This window comes from Diabrotica virgifera, chromosome 7 (genome assembly GCF_917563875.1).
Source record: "Diabrotica virgifera virgifera chromosome 7, PGI_DIABVI_V3a".
Taxonomy (NCBI): Eukaryota; Metazoa; Arthropoda; class Insecta; order Coleoptera; family Chrysomelidae; genus Diabrotica; species Diabrotica virgifera.
Window position 1 is genome coordinate 20,942,839 of NC_065449.1, and position 19,058 is coordinate 20,961,896.

The 19,058-nt window shown below is 32.8% G+C and overlaps 1 protein-coding gene across 1 annotated transcript in view; it reads left to right on the forward strand.

Moving 5' to 3' along the window:
* LOC114325982 (UNC93-like protein MFSD11) overlaps positions 1–19,058 on the forward strand; it is an 80,306-nt gene that overhangs the window by 48,248 nt on the left and 13,000 nt on the right. Inside the window, exons 2-4 of the mRNA XM_028274139.2 lie at positions 10,663–10,832; positions 13,104–13,280; positions 17,188–17,465. Coding sequence (XP_028129940.2) covers positions 10,663–10,832; positions 13,104–13,280; positions 17,188–17,465 — 625 coding nt within the window. The remainder of the gene's footprint in view (positions 1–10,662; positions 10,833–13,103; positions 13,281–17,187; positions 17,466–19,058) is intronic.

Sequence of the window (19,058 nt, forward strand, 5' to 3'; positions counted from 1 at the left end):
CGGAAGTTATTTTAAAAATTCACTTTTCTGTTGGCCTTGTCTGTTGCTCTCAAATTTGAAGCAAAATGTTTGGGTGAGTCAGGGATATTCAGATTTGAAAAATTTATCAGCTAGTGTAAAAAAACATGAATCTTCGAAAGAACATTTAAACAATTGCTTAGGTTTAAAACGGTTAGAAAAAAATAAACAAACTACTGACAGTGCTTTCGCTGGACATATTTCTCTATCTAATAAGATATATAATGAAGAAGTTGAAAAATATTGAAGAAGTTGAAGAAATTGATGTTACAATTCTTTTAGCAAAACAAGAACTTACATTTCGCGATCGTGATGAGAGCCATAATTCTTCAAACATGGGTAATTTTAAAGAAATTTTTAATTTAGTAGTTAAACGCGATCAGGAAATCCCGGATCATGTTAAAAAATAGAAGGGGTGTTCACGGGTTTGTCAAAAACAATACAAAATGATTTAATAGATTGTCTTGCCGATTACGTAAAAAATGAAATTTCAACAGAAATTAATGAAAGTCAATTTTTTTCTATACTAGCTGACGATACTACTGATATAACCGAAAAATCACAGTGTACTTTAACAATCCGTTTTGTTAACAAAGTTGGTCAGGTAACAGAAAGATTTTTAGGGTTTTTTGATGTTAGCGATAATAGATCTGCAGACGCTCTATATAGTTTAATTTCAAACGTGCTTGAGCCATATGATTACAAAAATAAATTAATTGCTCAATTTTACGATGGTGCAAGTGTAATGGCTGGCTCTTTAAACGGATTACAATCAAAAATTAAAGTAGATGCTCCAAAAGCAATTTTTACACATTGTTGCGCTCATAGATTACATTTAGTATTGCAAGACGGCTCAAAATGTATTACAAACTGTAGGATATTTTTTGTCGCCTACCCGAAGTATATGTGTAGCCTACCCGCATACTGAGGTCACGAGCCGCCACTGTGCGGGTCTATTATATTCTAATGCCATATATAGTCTGTTCGCTAAACTCAGACGCAACTTTCTAGATATTTTAGTCGGTAATTTTGCCAATTTTAGTAAAATTGGCAAAAAATAATTACTAAATAGTTAAAAATCACTAAATAGTTAGTAATTTTGCCTCAACCAAAAAAAAAAAATTATCGACTAAAATATCTAGCCAGTTGCGTCTGAGTTTAGCGAACCGACTATATGTAGCCCATTCTATGACGAATACGAATACTGCTTGTATACACAACCTACCCGTACGGAAACCGTGTTGCCCATCTGCTACGTTTATGAGCTGATTTATTCGTTCTTGCAAAATTTTAGTTGTAAGTTTCAGGGTAGCATTTAGCAAATTGAAACCTCTGTAGTTTTCTGGTTATTTCTTATCGCCCTTTTTAAATAAGATCGGCATGCTTGTCCGTGTCCTCCACTCTTCAGGCATTGGGCATTGTATTGTGTCTTGTTAATTAATGTTGTGAGTTGATCCGTCATTGCCACTCGACCATATTTCAACATTTCATTTGATATCACATATTTACCTGCAGATTTTCTGTTCTTTAGCTTTTCAATTGTTTTCACGCATGCATGCTTATGAGAACTTCTTCGTTTATGGTCATTTCTGGTGTTTGTGGCTCCAACGTCATTTTGTTATTCCTCTGTATATAACTTCTTTAGATAATCAATAAACTACAATCAGGGCCGCGTTTAGGTCAATTGACGCCCTAGGCAATTCTCTAGTAGCCGCCCTTCAAACATGTACCATTTTTGCCAAAAAAAATTCAGAAATTTTTCTTTAAATAAGAATACACTAAAAATGGATTTAAACTACGATTTTTATATACCTATAACAGAAAAAATTGTCATTCCAGTTCCATCACATCAGAAACTTCTTTTCAAAAAAACTTTTTTTTTAGACAAAATCGACAAATTGTTAACACGTTCTTGGGTCATGCTTGATGGGAAACTATTTTTAATTCTTGACATTTTCGAAAATGACCTTTCAGCGGACAGGTTGGCAACTGGGATGCACAAATAAATGTGCAAAGCAATGTCAAAATTAGGGAAAATATCTTTCAGTCCACTTAGTGCAGTCACTGAAGGTTTTTACCTCCGATTTCGTTGAATCTTCATCGATTTTCATGAAAATTTGTGAATAGTTAGAGCAGCGTTTCCCAAACTTATTTTTCCGTGGCCCGGTTATTTTTGTGGTTATCCTTCGTGACCCACTAATTTTTTTGCATATCCTGGCGTGCGTATACAAGGAAACATATTTAAATATCTATTATAGTTTTATATACAGTAAAACCTGTGTTAACGGCCACCTGTCAAAACCAGCCACCTGAACTAGCCGGCCAGTTTCAAAGTTCCCCAAACCAAAATTTGTGGACTGCAAAACCTGGTATTAGCGGCCACCTTTTTATATCGGCCAATAGTTCTGTCATTTTTAGTGACCGTTATTGACAGGTTTTACTGTATTAATAAAAAGTCATTAGCTCAAACATAAATGTAACAAAGCAAAATAAAAAGCAAATACTTTATTAATGAGAAGTATGCAGTTGTTTCTGGTTAACTGAATATTTCAAATTTGGAGAAAAAGATGTTAATTTTATCCTCAGGCCGGTTCGACTTCCAAATGGTTCCTATATTTATTGTTGAGAAAAAAAAGTGTTGAATAGTGAAAACCCTGCCTCACACTTACAGGTCGTAACGAAAGGAAAAGCCGCTGAAATAACATTCGGCAATGAATTCACATTATACTCTTTTTGTAGTTCTGTTAGATTTGTAATTTTCTGCTTCCGCGCGACGTGTCCATAAATTAAGCAAATATTTTTTGTTGCAGCATCCACCTTCTCTTGTACTACATTGCTAACTTGTAATGTCATATTTATATTGTTGGAGAAGTCAAAAATATAACAAATATAGGCTACCTTGATTAAAATCATGAAAACTGTCTTTAAATTGAAATATTGCATCCCTAGCCGTTGGTGGATGTTGTTCTAAAAATATTGAAATTTATTCCTTTAATTATTCAATTAGTCGGTCTTGACGGTCCAGTTAGCTGGGGCTCAGTCGATCGACAAGTTTAGTGGATTTGCGATTTGCGGTCGCTGGTTCGAGCCTCAGCTAGGTCATGAAATTTATAAAAGGCCAACGCCGTAGTATAAAACTCAATAGAGTCTACGGCTTGGTCTGGAATAAACTGGCGTCTGATCGACCTATGGAGGAGCGGTACGGGAAGGGATAAGGGCTTCCGGCTTGGTGATACTCCTCCATAGATCCCTACCGAAGGGCGTTGACGCCTAAGAACGGTGTATACATACAATTATTCAATTAATGTTTTTTTTAACATTCCCTTTTGATAGTCAATGCACTTCGCAGTCTGAAAGAAGATGTTCATGTGAAACGGCGAGACGAGGCGACCCGGCATTTTGCTTTCGTGGTCCGGTACCGGGTCGCGACCCACCATTTGGGAAACGCTGAGTTAGAGGATACCTCAAGGAACAAAGCTGACGTGATGCCAACTTGCGCTTTTACCGTGGTGGTGAATGCCACCCCTTCTCGGGGGTGAATTTTTTTAAATAATACAATAAATCGATAGAGAGACAAATTCTAAGAAAGATTTTATTTTTTCGTAAAAAGCTGTTTTTTGAAGCTGTTTTTCACGTATAACTCAAAAACTATAAGCTTTTACAAAAAAGTTATTATTGCCAAAATTGAAGATAATAAAAAGCTAAATACACTCCTCACTTAAAGAACTAAACTGATGTTAATTAAAAGTGAATTATGGGTAATTGAATGTATATTTTTTTCGACGAGTACTCGAATCTAAGTATTCAAGCTTAAATAACGGGAAAACGATGAATTTCATAAAATATACCTATTTCTGTATCAAATACTTTACCTTTTTACTATTTCTGTAGGGTAAAAAATAACCGAGATAGAAACGTTTAAATCTTAAATTTTGCTGCGAGAATCATGTAACCGGAGCAATTTAACCTTTAATTTTTAAAAAAGTAAGAGGTTTAAAATATTAAATTCAACTTGGTTTAATAGCCATTAAAATTAACTTTCAAATGGTTTTAGGCAAACCTGATATCTTAAAAATTAACGGAGTTTAAAAAAAAACAATAACTTTTTTGGAAAATTTTTTAAAAGATAAATTTTGAAAAATATTTGGTGCTTAAATTTTAATGCTATCAACTTGTTCGGGGGCTCATTTGATAGATATTTCCAAGTACTTTGACAAATGCTTAATAAGGTTATGTTATAAAATGCATCATTTTCCCGTTATTTAAGCTTGAATACTTAGATTTGGGTACTCGCCGAAAAAAATATACATTCAATTATTTCATTAAAAGGTTTTTCCCGTAAGGAAATTATTTCATTTTTTATTAGCTTCAATTTTGGTAATAACTTTTTTGTAAAATCTTATAGTTTTTGAGTTATTTATGAAAAATTTTAAAACTTTATGTAACAAATTTTGCTTAGAATTTTAATAGCTCATATCCACCTTCAGTGACTGCATTAACTCTTCTTTTAATATTAAGATTCGTATGCCAATAATTGGTGATTTTATTGTGGTATCCAAATGACCCTTTAAGTGAATGCATTCATGTATGAATGATGTACCTTGATCGTCTTTATTTTGTATCAGATTTTCAGCTTCTTTAATAATTTCTTCATTGCTTAATTTTGCCAAAGCTGTTAATAACACGAAGACGTTGATAAATAAGTCGATAAGATTCCAGACGTCTATTCAGGTCTCTTATCAGAGTGTCGATTATAATATAGAATGCGTGGATTTTCAACTCGTCACTAGCTGAAAAGTTTAGTTCATCATCGGCCCCCTCGTCAAATTGAATTTTTCTTTTCCTCTTTCTTATTTCTTTATATGTTTTATTTGGGCACAAGTTAGCCTTTGTTGCCTTTTGGCTTCCTTGCGGTAAAGTAATTTTAAAGAGCTTCATACTCTTTAATGACATAACCCAGATATATAATCTTTATATACAAATATTTCTTGTACAGTATTTTTGCCGCCCTCTTATAATGTGCCGCCCTAGGCAACTGCCTATGTTGCCTAATGGATAAAGCTGCCCTGACTACAATTATAGTCAGACTATAACTAGAGTTGACTAGAGATAGTAAACTTACAATTAAAGAAAGAAAGCTACAGTATCTCGGACTTGCGATGCGGGGCAAGAAGTATGGCATCCTGCGACTCATAATGCAAGGAAAGATAGATGGCAGAAGAAGCATCGGAAGAAAACGAATTTCATGGCTGTAGATCCTGAGAGAATTGTTTGGATTCAGCTCAAAACAACTATTAAAATAGCCTCAAAAATTAAAATAGCTATGATGATTGCTAACCTCCGTAGCGGAGATGGCACCTGAAGAAGAAGAAGCAGAAGAAGATAGTCAGTCCTCCGCTCTTTGACATCTTATAAAGTGCCATATTTCTTTTTGTAAACCATAAAAATTATGCTCCATTTTTTTTGAGAAGCTTTCCCGCAGTGCTCATTTATAATTATTCTTCTTACAATTAAGTATTTTCTATGGGAAATAAGCCACAATTTTACTAAAAAATGAATTTATTAACGTTTAGAAGCCCAAATCGGGTTTCGTTGTCTAAATACAAAACACAAAATCAATAGTATTTTGTATTTTGACAACGAAACCCGATTTGGTCTTCGAAACGTTAATAAATTCATTTTTTAGTAAAATTGTGGCTTATTTCCCATAGAAAATACTTAATTGTAAAAATGCCACAAGGAAATAGCTTCAGAACAACATATTCTTCTTACAAGTGCATGTGTTTCATCTCTAATTCTCTTGTTTCATTTTCGTACGCTTGGTGTGTCTTTTGATATTATGTATACTTCAGTTAAACATTTTTCTTTTTCTTGCATTTTTCTTTCACCGCTGTACAGAACCACGGAGTTTTTGCTTTGGGAGCGGCTTGCTTTAAATAGGAGAAAACGACGAACACCGCCAACTAAGGGATTTAATGAAGTTCTACAATGAGGGACCGGGCAATCAAAGAAGACTCCTGGAGTGACAAAAAGGTGTGGTGATCGAAATTCAGGATGCGGCAGAAGCTGTAGGACACCCACGACATAAATTAATTGTCATGTGATTTCTTGAGCTGTATCAATCCTTTATATTTTTTTGTAAAAAAATTTTTGACACTAATTTTTTTGTTGATTTAGATATTATTTTTTGATTATGATTGATTGATTATTACATTAATTATACATTAATTAAAACAGTTTATCAATTACAGTTGCCAACAAGTACCGATAGGAATGAAAATATTGATTTAGCTTTTAATATAATTTATTTTTGTAGTGAATCAATAAGTCCAAAGTTGTATTTGCTTTGAAAGTACTCTATTTTTTGTTAGAAAACAATAAAGTAGGCGTAAAAATATATAATATCACAACTTGTTTTTCTATCTTATCAGAATATTTGGATTTCGCGGTTGACAAATAATAATGTATCTGATTGATGAAGTGAGCAAATATATATCTCGTTATTTTTTTGTCCATTTTAGGATTAACTGTGATTAACACTGATTTCATATGAAAATGTTAATTTGTTAGATATGCTGAACATGGGAAGATAGTGACGTAAAAATGAATTAACAAGATGAGTGAATTTTTCATGGAATTTTGGTTTCATCATCATAAATTGGTGCTGAAGCCCTTCATCTTTGTGAGCCTTGACCTGCATCAAAACATTCTCCCACCCTTCCCTGTCGAATGCCTGAATAATAGGGAGTTTTTGTGCACACAAATACGTAAACGTAACGCATCTTTTTGATATATACGCTTGCGCATTAATGGTTGAACTCCCGTATCGCGATACGTATTACCTAAGGTTACGGGCTGGTACGTTAGGTTCATACGCATCCCTATCGAGCCGAAAGTCACCGAATGCACACGAGGATCTTGCCCGATTACCTACCAAATGAACATTTCATCAGCGTACTATCCGTTTATAAACATTTTAAGGTTATATTGGTTATTGGTTTAGTCTATTTGAGTAAAATTATTCTGTTTGTAATTGGAAATTGGAACTTCATAATAGATTTAAAATTTTATTGTTTTTAAGTTGTCTACTAATAAAGCAAAACAAACAAATCTTGTATTAATTTAAGAAATACAGTGATCACCACAATTAATAACTAGATAAACAAATTACCTAGTTTCAGTAAAATTTTCAAATAAATATTACCACACTATTTACATTATACATACTGGAATTCTGATGTAGGTATACAATAATTTACAACTAAAAAGTAGGTATAAACAAAAATAAAAAAATTTTAACCTAAGGAAAAATAATATTTTTATATTTAAATAGAAGCAATTAAAACCATACAATTTCATTATTCATTTATCTTTTTTTACATTTGTATATTAATTGTATATTGTGTGAACATTGTTTTATTTTTTTGAATGTCAACGGAATTTAAAAGTGACTTTACGATTTGCTTTACGTTACGTTAAGGCAGTTACAAAAACTACCTATTTTAACATTCATCCTCTACGACACGTTAGTTGCTTTACGTATACGGAGATGCGTACGTTACGTAGCAACGAAAACTCCCTAATAATAAATAAATAAAATTCGGGCCGCCGCGCCGGTGTCGGTTCACAACGAAATAACATGATGACATGGATGCCGTGGCGGCATCTGCTAAAGACGAATTAAAGTTTTACTTTTAATATTAACAATATCAAAAATATAACTTTATTAGAACTAATTAGGCCAGGAACCGAAGCTTTTCAGCTCGCAATTTTTACAGAATGGATCGATTTGCTTGAAAATTCGAGAATAAATAGTGGATAGTCCAAGGATCAAAATCTATATGATGCCGAAAAGCGCTTTTACCATGGGGGTGGTTGCAACCCCATCTCGGGGGTGGAAATTTTTTAATATATTTTGACTGCAAAAGTTGATAAAAACATTCATTCTAAGCAAAAATGTTCTATACATTTTTTTGATAAAATTAATAGTTTTCGATTTATTCGCTATCGAAAATGTTAGTTTTATATCGAAAAAATCAATGTTTTTCGTTATACCTACTCATTTACGATTCACTAAATTTTTGTCGTAGAAAAATTGTTTCAAACCAATTTCTTGAGAATTAAATCAAAGTTCTAAGAAAACAATTAACAAATGGCGAAAAAGAAATAACGAAATTAAAGGATCGAGATTTAAATATCATCATCAACAGAGATAAATTATTAAGGGTAGTAGAAGACTTCTATACAGAACTATACAACAGCCAATTGAGAAAAATGAAAAGAAATAAAGCTCCGGGAGAAGACAATATCGTTATAGAAGCCGTAAAGATTGGAGGAGACAGACTTTTAAACAACATAAAGGAATTGTTCAACTTATGTCTGCACCAAAGTGAAATACCTACAAGATGGCACAGTGCACTTACCATCTTATTACACAAAAAGGGCGATCCAAAAGACCTCGAGAATTACCGGCCCATAAGCCTATTAGACCACCTCTACAAGTTATTCACAAGAATAATAACAAATAGACTGGAAACAAAATTGGATTTTTACCAACCTAGAGAACAGGCGGGCTTTAGGAAAAACTTTGGCACTAACGACCACCTACACTGCATAAAAGGAATTATAGAAAAATCTATCGAATACAACCGACCATTGGTCCTGGCTTTTGGCTAGATCTTCGCAAAGCATTTGATACGATAGAAATTAACAGCATAATGAGAGCATTGGAGGAGAGTCGTATAGATTATCGGTACTCCAAACTGATAGCGAACATATACAATAATGCAACCATGACCGTCCGACTACACAAAGATACCAAATCTATAAAAATCAAAAGAGGAATTCGACAGGGAGACACGTATCTCCCAAACTCTTTACGGCAGTACTTGAACATGCTTTCAAACAATTGGAGTGGGACGCCAAAGGAATAAATGTCGACGGTGAAAGGCTCTCCCACCTACGATTCGCAGACGACATAGTTCTTATAACAGACAACTTAAAAGAGATTAGAACTATGCTTAATGAGTTAGATGCCGCCTGTAAAAAAGTTGGTTTAAACATAAATTTTGGAAAGACACAATACATAACAAACCTGGTACCAAGCGAAAATCCAAAAGTCGACGTCAACGAAATAGCATTGGTCCATAAATATCAATACTTAAAGCATGAAATCCAAATTGCCAGGGAAATCAAACTGCTGAATTACAGAGAAGGATCACCTTCTCTATTAGACATCTTCAAGAGCAACTTGCCAAATTATTTGAAAAGGAAGACGTTCAACCAATGTGTGCTTCCAGTCATGACTTACGGCGCCGAAACATTATCGTTAACCCAGGCCACAGCAACGAAATTTAGAGTGGCCCAAAGAAGAATGGAATGGTCACTACTTGAACTGACTCTCAGAAACAGGGTCAGAAACGAAGAAATCAGAAGAAGGACAGGCGTCACGGCACAGATGTCATAGAGCGAGTAGCATGGCTGAAGTGGAATTGGGCGGGCCATGTAGAGAGAATGAAGGACGGGAGGTGGACCCAAAAAATTACAGTGCGGAGACCAAGAGAAGACAGAAGAAGTAGAGGTAGACCACCTACACGATGGACAGACGACGTCAAAAGGATTGCTGGGAATTGGTTGCAGAAAGCCCAAGATCGACAAAACTGGAAGAAATTAGGGGAGGCCTATGTTCAACTTTGGATGCAGAAGGCTGGATGATGATGAGAGGGAATCAAATATGCATTCCCTGAAGAAACCCTAAGAAGGGTTGAAACTAGTTAGAGTGCTTTTGGCGCTCTCTGAACTAACTAAAATAAGACGGCTTTTGTTTCGTTTCATAACGAAATGGTTGTTTATTATTTTTATTAGTTCTACTCCTAATCTGAGCATTGGGAACTAATCTTTGTTGGAATTTTACCGTGTTGGGCAGGCGGGTAGTGAGATGTAATCTGATAGATCTCCCTCGGTCTTCTTAGCTCCGGCAATTTGTTGGCTTGCAAATTTTAGAAGCCACGAACAGTGTAACCAGAAGATTAGTTCTAATAAAGTTTTATTTTTGATATTGTTAATGTTAAAAGTAAAACTTTCATTCATATATATATATAATAAAAATAAATAATAAATCGATCAATTACGTGTCTGTTTTAATTGGAATGCTGTTGATGTCCGAAGGGAGCGGTTTCAGGAACTGCTACAAAAATGGAAATAGGTATTTAATCCTTGAATACAAATATTTTGTAAAAGCCGTTTAATCCAAGCAAGGGCAGCTACTAGAATTTAAAAAATATAAATACAAACAAAATGTTTACGGCCAATCCCAATTTAATAGATACAGGTTTTGTGGCCACTGAACTTATGCAGATCATGTCCTTTAGAAACAACGCTTTTATTTTATTGATTACTTTTAAGATTTATCAATCTCGTTATTTAGAACTTTAGGCTTGTTTAAAAACCAAAAAGAAAATTTAAAAATATGTTTCTACTCCGAAAAAGTTTACACAAATTCTTCCTTTTATACTTACCTAAATAGGTACCTACATATTTACTTTGCTGTTTTTGTACATACTTTCTTAAAAACCAACATTGCAGCCACATTGTCCTAGAAAAGACATAGATAATATTTCCCTAATTCTACTTTTTATTTTCCAGCAAACTATAACAGACAGTATAGTAAAAGATGATCCAACATATGACGGAGACGCATACTACAGTCAGGCTATCATATATGGATTCTTCTCGCTATTTAACTGGTCAGCGCCATCAGTTGTTAGTATAATTGGTCCTAAGTTTTCAATGTTCCTAGGGGGCACAGTTTATGTGTAAGTATATTCTTGTGATTTATCTTATAAAAGTTGATACTTTTTAGGAAAGTAGATTTAAGTAATAAGTCTAAAGAAATAAATGATTCTAAATGCGTAACAATATAACAACCAATGGAATTTTATAGAGAAAGCTTACAAGAATCATAAATAAGAACAATAACAAATAACAAATACAATTTACTAAAATGACATAAATCGTCAATATAAATAAAATATAATGAGTAAAATAAAAAACAGTAACAATATATTGCAAAATTTTAAAAAATTTTGCAAATTGCATAATCTACCTTAAGAAATTTAATAAGTTAAGTTAAGCTGCTGCATATGACACTCAAATATAGATTAAGATTCTACTTATAAATAAGAATACCTACTGTACTTTCTTAGTTATTGGTTAAGAAACTCTGCTATTGAATAATATGGTCTTTCAGATAAATAGGCTTTAGTCATTTTACGGAACTTGGGGAAAGATGTTGCAGATTTAAGTTGTAGAGGGATATGGTTGCAAAGTTGTTTTGCAGAATATAATATAGATTCCTTTACTAACTCACTAGACGGGATCGGTAAATAGATGTCAAAGGTAAAATTTCTGGTGGAATAGTCATGTCTAGGTCTTGCTGGAAAGACATGTAGATGTTTACGAATTAAGCAAACAGTTTCTAAAATATATAAAGAAGGTAGTGTTAGAATCCTGTGATCTTTGAAGTAGCTTCTGCAATGTGTTGTTCTTCTGAGGACAAACAGATATCTTATTGCTCTTTTTTGTAATATAAAAATAACATCGGATTGGGCAGCCGTACCAGAACCCCAAAAAGGGAGACCATATCGAAGATCGGACTCGAACAAAGAAAAATATGTTATTTTGGAAGAGTCTAAATTCATTTCCTTCGAAACAAATCTTATTGCAAAGCAAGCTGAGGATAGTTTCTTGCTTAACACATCGATATGACGGGACCATTTAAGGTTGCTATCTAAAAAAAATACCAAGAAACTTTACAGAATCAACTATACTGATCTGGATGTTATGAAGAGGTAAGGGTTGAAGAGCTCCTTTATAGGATAATGCTACTGTTTTATCTACGTTAAAAGAGAGTAAATTTGAATCGGACCAGGATTTTATTGTGAGTAGATAAGAAGTTACAGTAGCATGAAGAGTTGCGATATTTGAGTTGCTCCAAGTGATACTGGTATCATCAGCAAAAAGAAAAACTTTGCCCTCGATTTTTAAGCTAGTAATGTCATTAATAAATATAAGGAAAAGTAGAGGACCCAATACTGAACCTTGTGGTACCCCACATACAACATTTTTGAGACTAGAGTCTGTATCATTTGCTCTAACCAGTTGTTTCCTATTATCCAAGTAAGATTGAAACCAGTTCGAAGAAATACCTCGAATTCCATAGAAATCTAGTTTTTTTATCAAAATGCTTTCAAAATTAGCTTCGACTAGCTCTGTCTCTCGGGTGTAGGTACGTCTTATCGTAAATGCAAATCTGAAGAAAGAGTTTGGCAGGGACAAATACAAATTTTTATTAACTATCATATTTATAGTTACTTATAAAATAGAAGCCATACATAAAAAATACGTAAAAAGTAGAAGCCATAGCTAGCCATATAAGCAGCTTTTGGACAGTGCAAAACGAAACCTGTCTCTGGTTTCGACCCTTGAAAAAAACAGCCACACTGTTCTGTACTGTGAAAAGTACTGTGAATCTCTCTCTCTCTTCTGTTGACCTCCACAGGTAATAGACGTGCTAATAAATCTCTTTGGGATACCGCTTCCCGTACAGTACCACATGCTATAATACCGCAAATAGCTGTGATTCTGTCTCTCGTGATAAACAAACTTTTTTCTCCTTGTAAAATAGTTTAAAATGCAAACAGTGACGTGTACACGTGTACCCGCCAAAGACAGACAGACTAGACATTCCGATTTTATCCGCTGTAAAACCTGCATATGTAATGGTTATCGATACCGCGAGTGAAGTAACAGTTACGTATATGGGTAAGCCTTTTTCCTGAACTTGATTGTCTACATAATATTTATTATCGGTATAACATTTAATTAACTTTACTAATTCATTTGAACCACACCCTCTAATACAGTCCACACACTCTGAAATTATTTTAATAATTTCACCTTAATTGTTCATAGATGACCTACAACGTTCCCAAATCGAAATGCGGCACAATATTAAATTCATCTTATAATTATTAGTACACTTTGTTTTAAATCTTTGTTAACACAATCTACTTTTTATTTTCCAGTGCCTTCATACTACAGTTCCTAGCTCCAAAAGCATGGGGAATGTATTTGTGTAGTGCCTTATTGGGTATAGGAGCCGCTATGATTTGGACTGGTCAAGGCAATTATTTAACTTTAAACTCTACGAAGAAATACATCACAAGAAATTCGGGAATATTTTGGGCGTTACTTCAGTTAAGGTAATTTTTTTCAGTTCTTATACATGAATATATTATAACTTATGAAGCAGAGTGTTGGCAACTCACATCAAAGGAAGGAAAAAATATAGAAGTAGCGGAGATGGATTACTTACGTAGATCATGCAGGGTATCTAGATTAGAACACGTACCAAATGAGGAAATAAGACGACGGACAAAGAGTGTATATTCCACGGTTGACCATATAGAAACAAAGAAATTGCTATGGTATGGTCATGTTATGAGGATGTCAGAGGAAAGATGGCCAAAAAGAGCATTAAATTACACACCCATAAATAGAAGAAGAAGAGGAAGGCCTACAGAAACGTGGAAGAAAGGCATAGAACAGTCTATGGCAGATAGAGCTATTGAAGAAAACGAATGGGTGGATAGAAAACAATGGCGAGCGAAATGTGGGATGCGGAGGAGACCGTAGGAACCCCACTGCTTATATATACATGCATGTATATGCAGGTCCATTTAATACAATTAGTACTTTATCTAAAAACATATGAAAGTAAATATTATGTATGGAATTGTATTATTTACATAGATTCTTTGGCAATATTTGGTTTAGAATTCACATACAATTCCTGGAAAAAGGCAAAACAGTTACATGGTTACTACTATTCAAGGAAGAAGTGCTCTTCCACCATAACAACGTACTTGCTCACATCTTAGCCGTGGCCAGGGCCAAATTGGTCGGATTGGGCTACGAACTACTGTCCCATCCCCTCTATTCTCCATATTTGGCCCTGTATGACTTCTTTATGTTTTCAAACTTAAAGAAGTCATACTTAAAGAAGTCAGACGCCGGGCACAAATTTAAGTTGAGTGAGGAGTTCATCGCCACCACGAAAGCCTATTTTACAAACCTTGAGAAAACGTATTTTTCAGACGGGTTAAAGATGTTGAAGTTACAGAAGTTTCAGACTACTTTCAAAAATATTCATAATTTTTCGAAAATTTTCGTTTTTATTTTGTAGGCTAAGTACTTATTGGGCTATAGTCTGGGCAGATTATCGGAGAATAGGCCATTTTTGGGAAAAGTTATTTACCAGCAATTTTATTGCTGGAATCGAACCTTATCATTGTATATATTAATAATATAGGTATGCAAAGTCCGCAGATAGTGTGCTACTTTTTTATAAACAAAATGGCGCCCGAAAATCTTAATTTTTTCAATTTTTGTTCTATAACTCCAAAGATTTTAACTTTACACCAATAACACCCAAATAAAAATTCACCGTAATTAAATTCTGCATAGAGACGTGTTTTTCCGATTTATTTCGACGAAAATTTTCCCCGGAAAATGCGGGTTTTTCCAACAAAATCTTTAATTTTCAACTAAAATTTTAGATAAGTAATTGTTTATCAATAATTAAATAACTTGGTAACATTAAAGCACTTTTTGTATCTATAGATTACAATTCCAAAAGCCGATGGAAATTGAGTAAACAGTTTAGCAACAATTGAATTGTTAATTAAAAATTTACGGTCGCTATAATAACCACAATAATTATCATACATAAGAATAAATATGATTTTTGTATAAATAGACACTGTACCTATCTAACTTACTTTACTGAATTGAAATTGGACTATTTAAGCGGCCTCAGGAATATTTTAATATTATAAACAATTTTTTGGCTTATAAACAAATAGAATATCTCGGGAAATATTAAATTAAATTAAATTATGAAAACGGTATTGGAAAAACAGCGGCAGGACGCTTCTTTTAAAATAAAAAACGTTTAATTGTGACGAGTGGTTCCTGAGATACAACCGGTCAAAGTTGACCGGCATTTACGGCGCAAAGATGTAAACAGTAGGTTCATAATTTTCGAACCTTCACCTTTTTATTTCGGTTCTATTTCTCCACACCAATTTTCATATCTTTAAAATACTCATAACATATATTATTATAATAAAAACTATCGATATAACGAGTGAAAATTGCCAAAAATAGCAAAATTCCAATAAAAAATTAGGTTGAAGAAAATGTAATCTTAAAGTTCCAAATCGGTATACGCTAAAAAAATGCATTTTCTCGGCTTCCCATGGAGCAATTTTCTTCATTCTCGTTTTGTTCCCAAGTGACTCGAGTAGAATCTTCTAACTAACGCATTATTAAATGTCAAAGTTGCTTTTGTTTTGTTATAATAAGTTAATTTATTTATTATAACAAAAATTTTTAATTTGTTTAAATAAAGAGTGTTTAAGTAATTATAAAGCTTTCAAATGAGAATATTTGTATTTTTAACGTTAAAAGGTACACTTGTAGTTTATCTAAAAAACGTCTACAACTGGAAAAATATGTAGTTTTCTTTTCTTATAAAAAAATTAGGTAATCTATTATAACAAAACAAAAGCAAGTTTGACATTTAATAATACGTTAAGATGGCTCTACTCAAGTTACTTTGGAACAAAAAAAGAATGAAGAAAATTGATCCATGGGAAGCCGAGGAAATGCATTTTTTTAACGTATACCGATTTTGAACTTTGAGATTACATTTTCTTCAACCTAATTTTTGATTGAAATTTTGCTGTTTTTGGAAATTTTCACTCGTAATATCGATAGTTTTTATTATAATAATATATGTTATCAGTATTTTAAAGATATGAAAATTGGTACGGAGAAAGAGGACCAAAATAAAAAGGTGATAGTTCTAAAATTATGATCCTACTTTTTATATCTTTGCTGTAAATGCCGGTCAATTTTGACCGGTTGTATCTCAGGAACCACTCATCACAATTAAACGTTTTTTCTTTTAAAATAAGCGTCCTGCCGCTGTTTTTCCAATACCGTTTTCATAATTTAATTGAATTTAATATTTCCCGAGATATTCTATTTGTTTATAAGCCAAAAAATTGTTTATATTTTTAAAATATTCCTGAGGCCGCTTAAATAGTCCAATTTCAATTCTGTAAAGTAAATTAGATAGGTACAGTGTCTTTTTATGCAAAAATCATAGTTATTCTTATGTATCATAATTAGGTATTGTGGTTATTATAGTGACCGTAAATTTTTCATTAACAATTCAATTGTTGCTAAACTGTTCATTCGATTTCCATGGGCTTCTGGAATTATAAAATATACAAAAAGAGCTTTTATATCACCAAGTTATTTAGTTATTCATAAACAATTACTTATCTAAAATTTTAGTTGAAAATAAAAGATTTTGTTAGAAAAACCCGCATTTTCTGGGGAAAATTTTCGTCGAAGTAAATCGGGAAAAACACGCAGAATTTAATTACGGTGAATTTTTATATTTGTGTTTTTGGTGTAAAGGTAAAATTTTTGGAGTTATAGAGCAAAAATTGAAAAAGACACGATTTTCAGGCGCCATTTTGTTTATAAAAAAAGTAGCACACTATGTGCGGACTTTGCATACTATATTATTAATACCTATATTATTAATTATACCTATATTATTAATATATACAATCATAAGATTCGATTCCAGCAATAAAATTGCTGGTAAATAACTTTTCTTTGTATTTTGCTAATTAGCCCAGAGTACTATTAAGGCCGCGTCCCACCACCATCAAATAATTTGATCAAACTGGTTTGAGCAAAATCCTGAGTGTTCATTGTGGATAATAATGAAAAATTTTAATTTTAAATAAAGTACAAACAAGTAGACAACTCAATACAAAAAATTTGATCAAACTAGACTGATAGTGAGAGCACAGATTTTTAGAATTTCAAAAAACTGCAATTGTGACGTCACTTTGACGTACTTCCGGAGTTTGCTCAAACTGTTTGATCAAATTATTTGATGGTGAGACGAGGCCTTTATAGTCTATATCTATCACATTGTTTATTTACTCAAAAATTTTAAAAAATGTTCATTTTAACCGAAATATACATTCCTTTATCATCTCTTGCATACTCATTTTCTTCCAGTATGTTTGTTGGAAATACGTTCGTCTTCTTTGCTTTTAAAGGAAAGACAGAAGTAGATAAGAGCACAAGAACATTCGTGATCATCACGTTGGCTGCAATTGGCGCTGTTGGACTGATAGTTCTATTCGTGCTACCGAAAGCTTTTAAAGAAGAAGAAGACGAGGAAGAGGAAGTAGAAGAAGCGAAGCCACAAGGCCCAGTGGAAGCTTTCCTCGGATCAGTGAGACTGTTTTTCACGATGAGGATGTTTTTGCTCAATTTCGCGTTTTTGTATACAGGTAAGCCATTTTTATTACGTTTACTTAAAAAGTTACTTAAAGTTACTTATCAGCAATTTTATTGCTGGAATCGAATCTTATGGTTGTATATATGAATAATATAGGTATGCAAAGTCCGCAGATAGTGTGCTACTGTTTTTATAAACAAAATGGCGCTCGAAAATCGTGTTTTTTTCAATTGTTGCTCTATAACTCCAAAGATTTTAACTTTACACCAAAAACACCCAACCCAATTCACCGTAATTAAATTCTGCACAGAGACGTGTTTTTCTCGATTTACTTCGACGAACATTTTGCCCGGAAAATGCGGGTTTTTCCAACAGAATCTTTAATTTTCAACTAAAATTTTAGATAAGTAATTGTTTTTCGATAATTAAATAACTTGGTAATATAAAAGCTCTTATCGTATATATTATAATTCCAGAAGCCGATGGAAATTGAATAAACATTTTAGCAAGAATTGAATTGTTAATAAGAAATTTACGGTCGCTATAATAACCACAATAATTACGATACATAAGAATAACTATGATTTTTGTATAAAAATAGACTGTACCTATCTAATGTACTTTACAGACTTGAAATTGGACTATTTAAGCGGCCTCAGGAATATTTTAAAATTATAAACAATTTTTTGGCTTATACACAAATAGAATATCTCGAAAAATATTAAATTAAATTAAATAATTAAATTGTGAAAACGATATTGGAAAAAAGCGTCAGGGCGCTTCTTTTAAAAGAAAAAACGTTTAATTCTGATGAGTGATTCCTGAGATACAACTGGTCAAAGTTCACCGGCATTTACGGCAAAGATATAAAAAATAGCATCATAATTTTCTCAGCATCACCTTTTTATTTTTGTCCTGTTTCTCCACACCAATTTTTATATCTTTAAAATTCTCATAACATATATTATTATAATAAAAACTATCGATATTACGAGTGAAAATTGCCAAAAATAGCAAAATTCCAATCAAAAATTAGGTTGTAGAAAATCTAATCTCAAAGTTCAAAATCGGTATACGTTAAAAAAATGCATTTTCTGGGCTCCCCATGGAGCAATTTTCTTCATTCTTTTTTTGTTCTCAAGTAACTCGAGTAGAGCCATCTAACTAACGCATTATTAAATGTCAAATTTGCTTCTGTTTTGTTATAATAAATTAATTTATTTATTATAACAAACATTTTTAATTTGTTTAAATAAAGATTGTTTATATAATTATACAGCCCTCAAATGAGAATATTTGTGTTTTAAACGTTAAAAGGAACACTTGTAGTAAGTTTATCTAAAAAAAGTCTACAACTGGAAAAAAATGTAGTTTTCTTTTCTTATAAATAAATTAATCTATTATAACAAAAAAAAGCAAGTTTGACATTTAATAATGAATTAGTTAGATGGCTCTACTCGAGTTACTTGAGAACAAAGAAAGAATGAAGAAAATTGCTCCATGGGGAGCCAAGAAAATGCATTTTTTTAACATATACCGATTTTGAACTTTGAGATTACATTTTCTCCAACCTAATTTATGATTGGAATTTTGCATTTTTTTTTTCACTAATTTTTGGCAATTTTCACTCGTAATAGCGATAGTT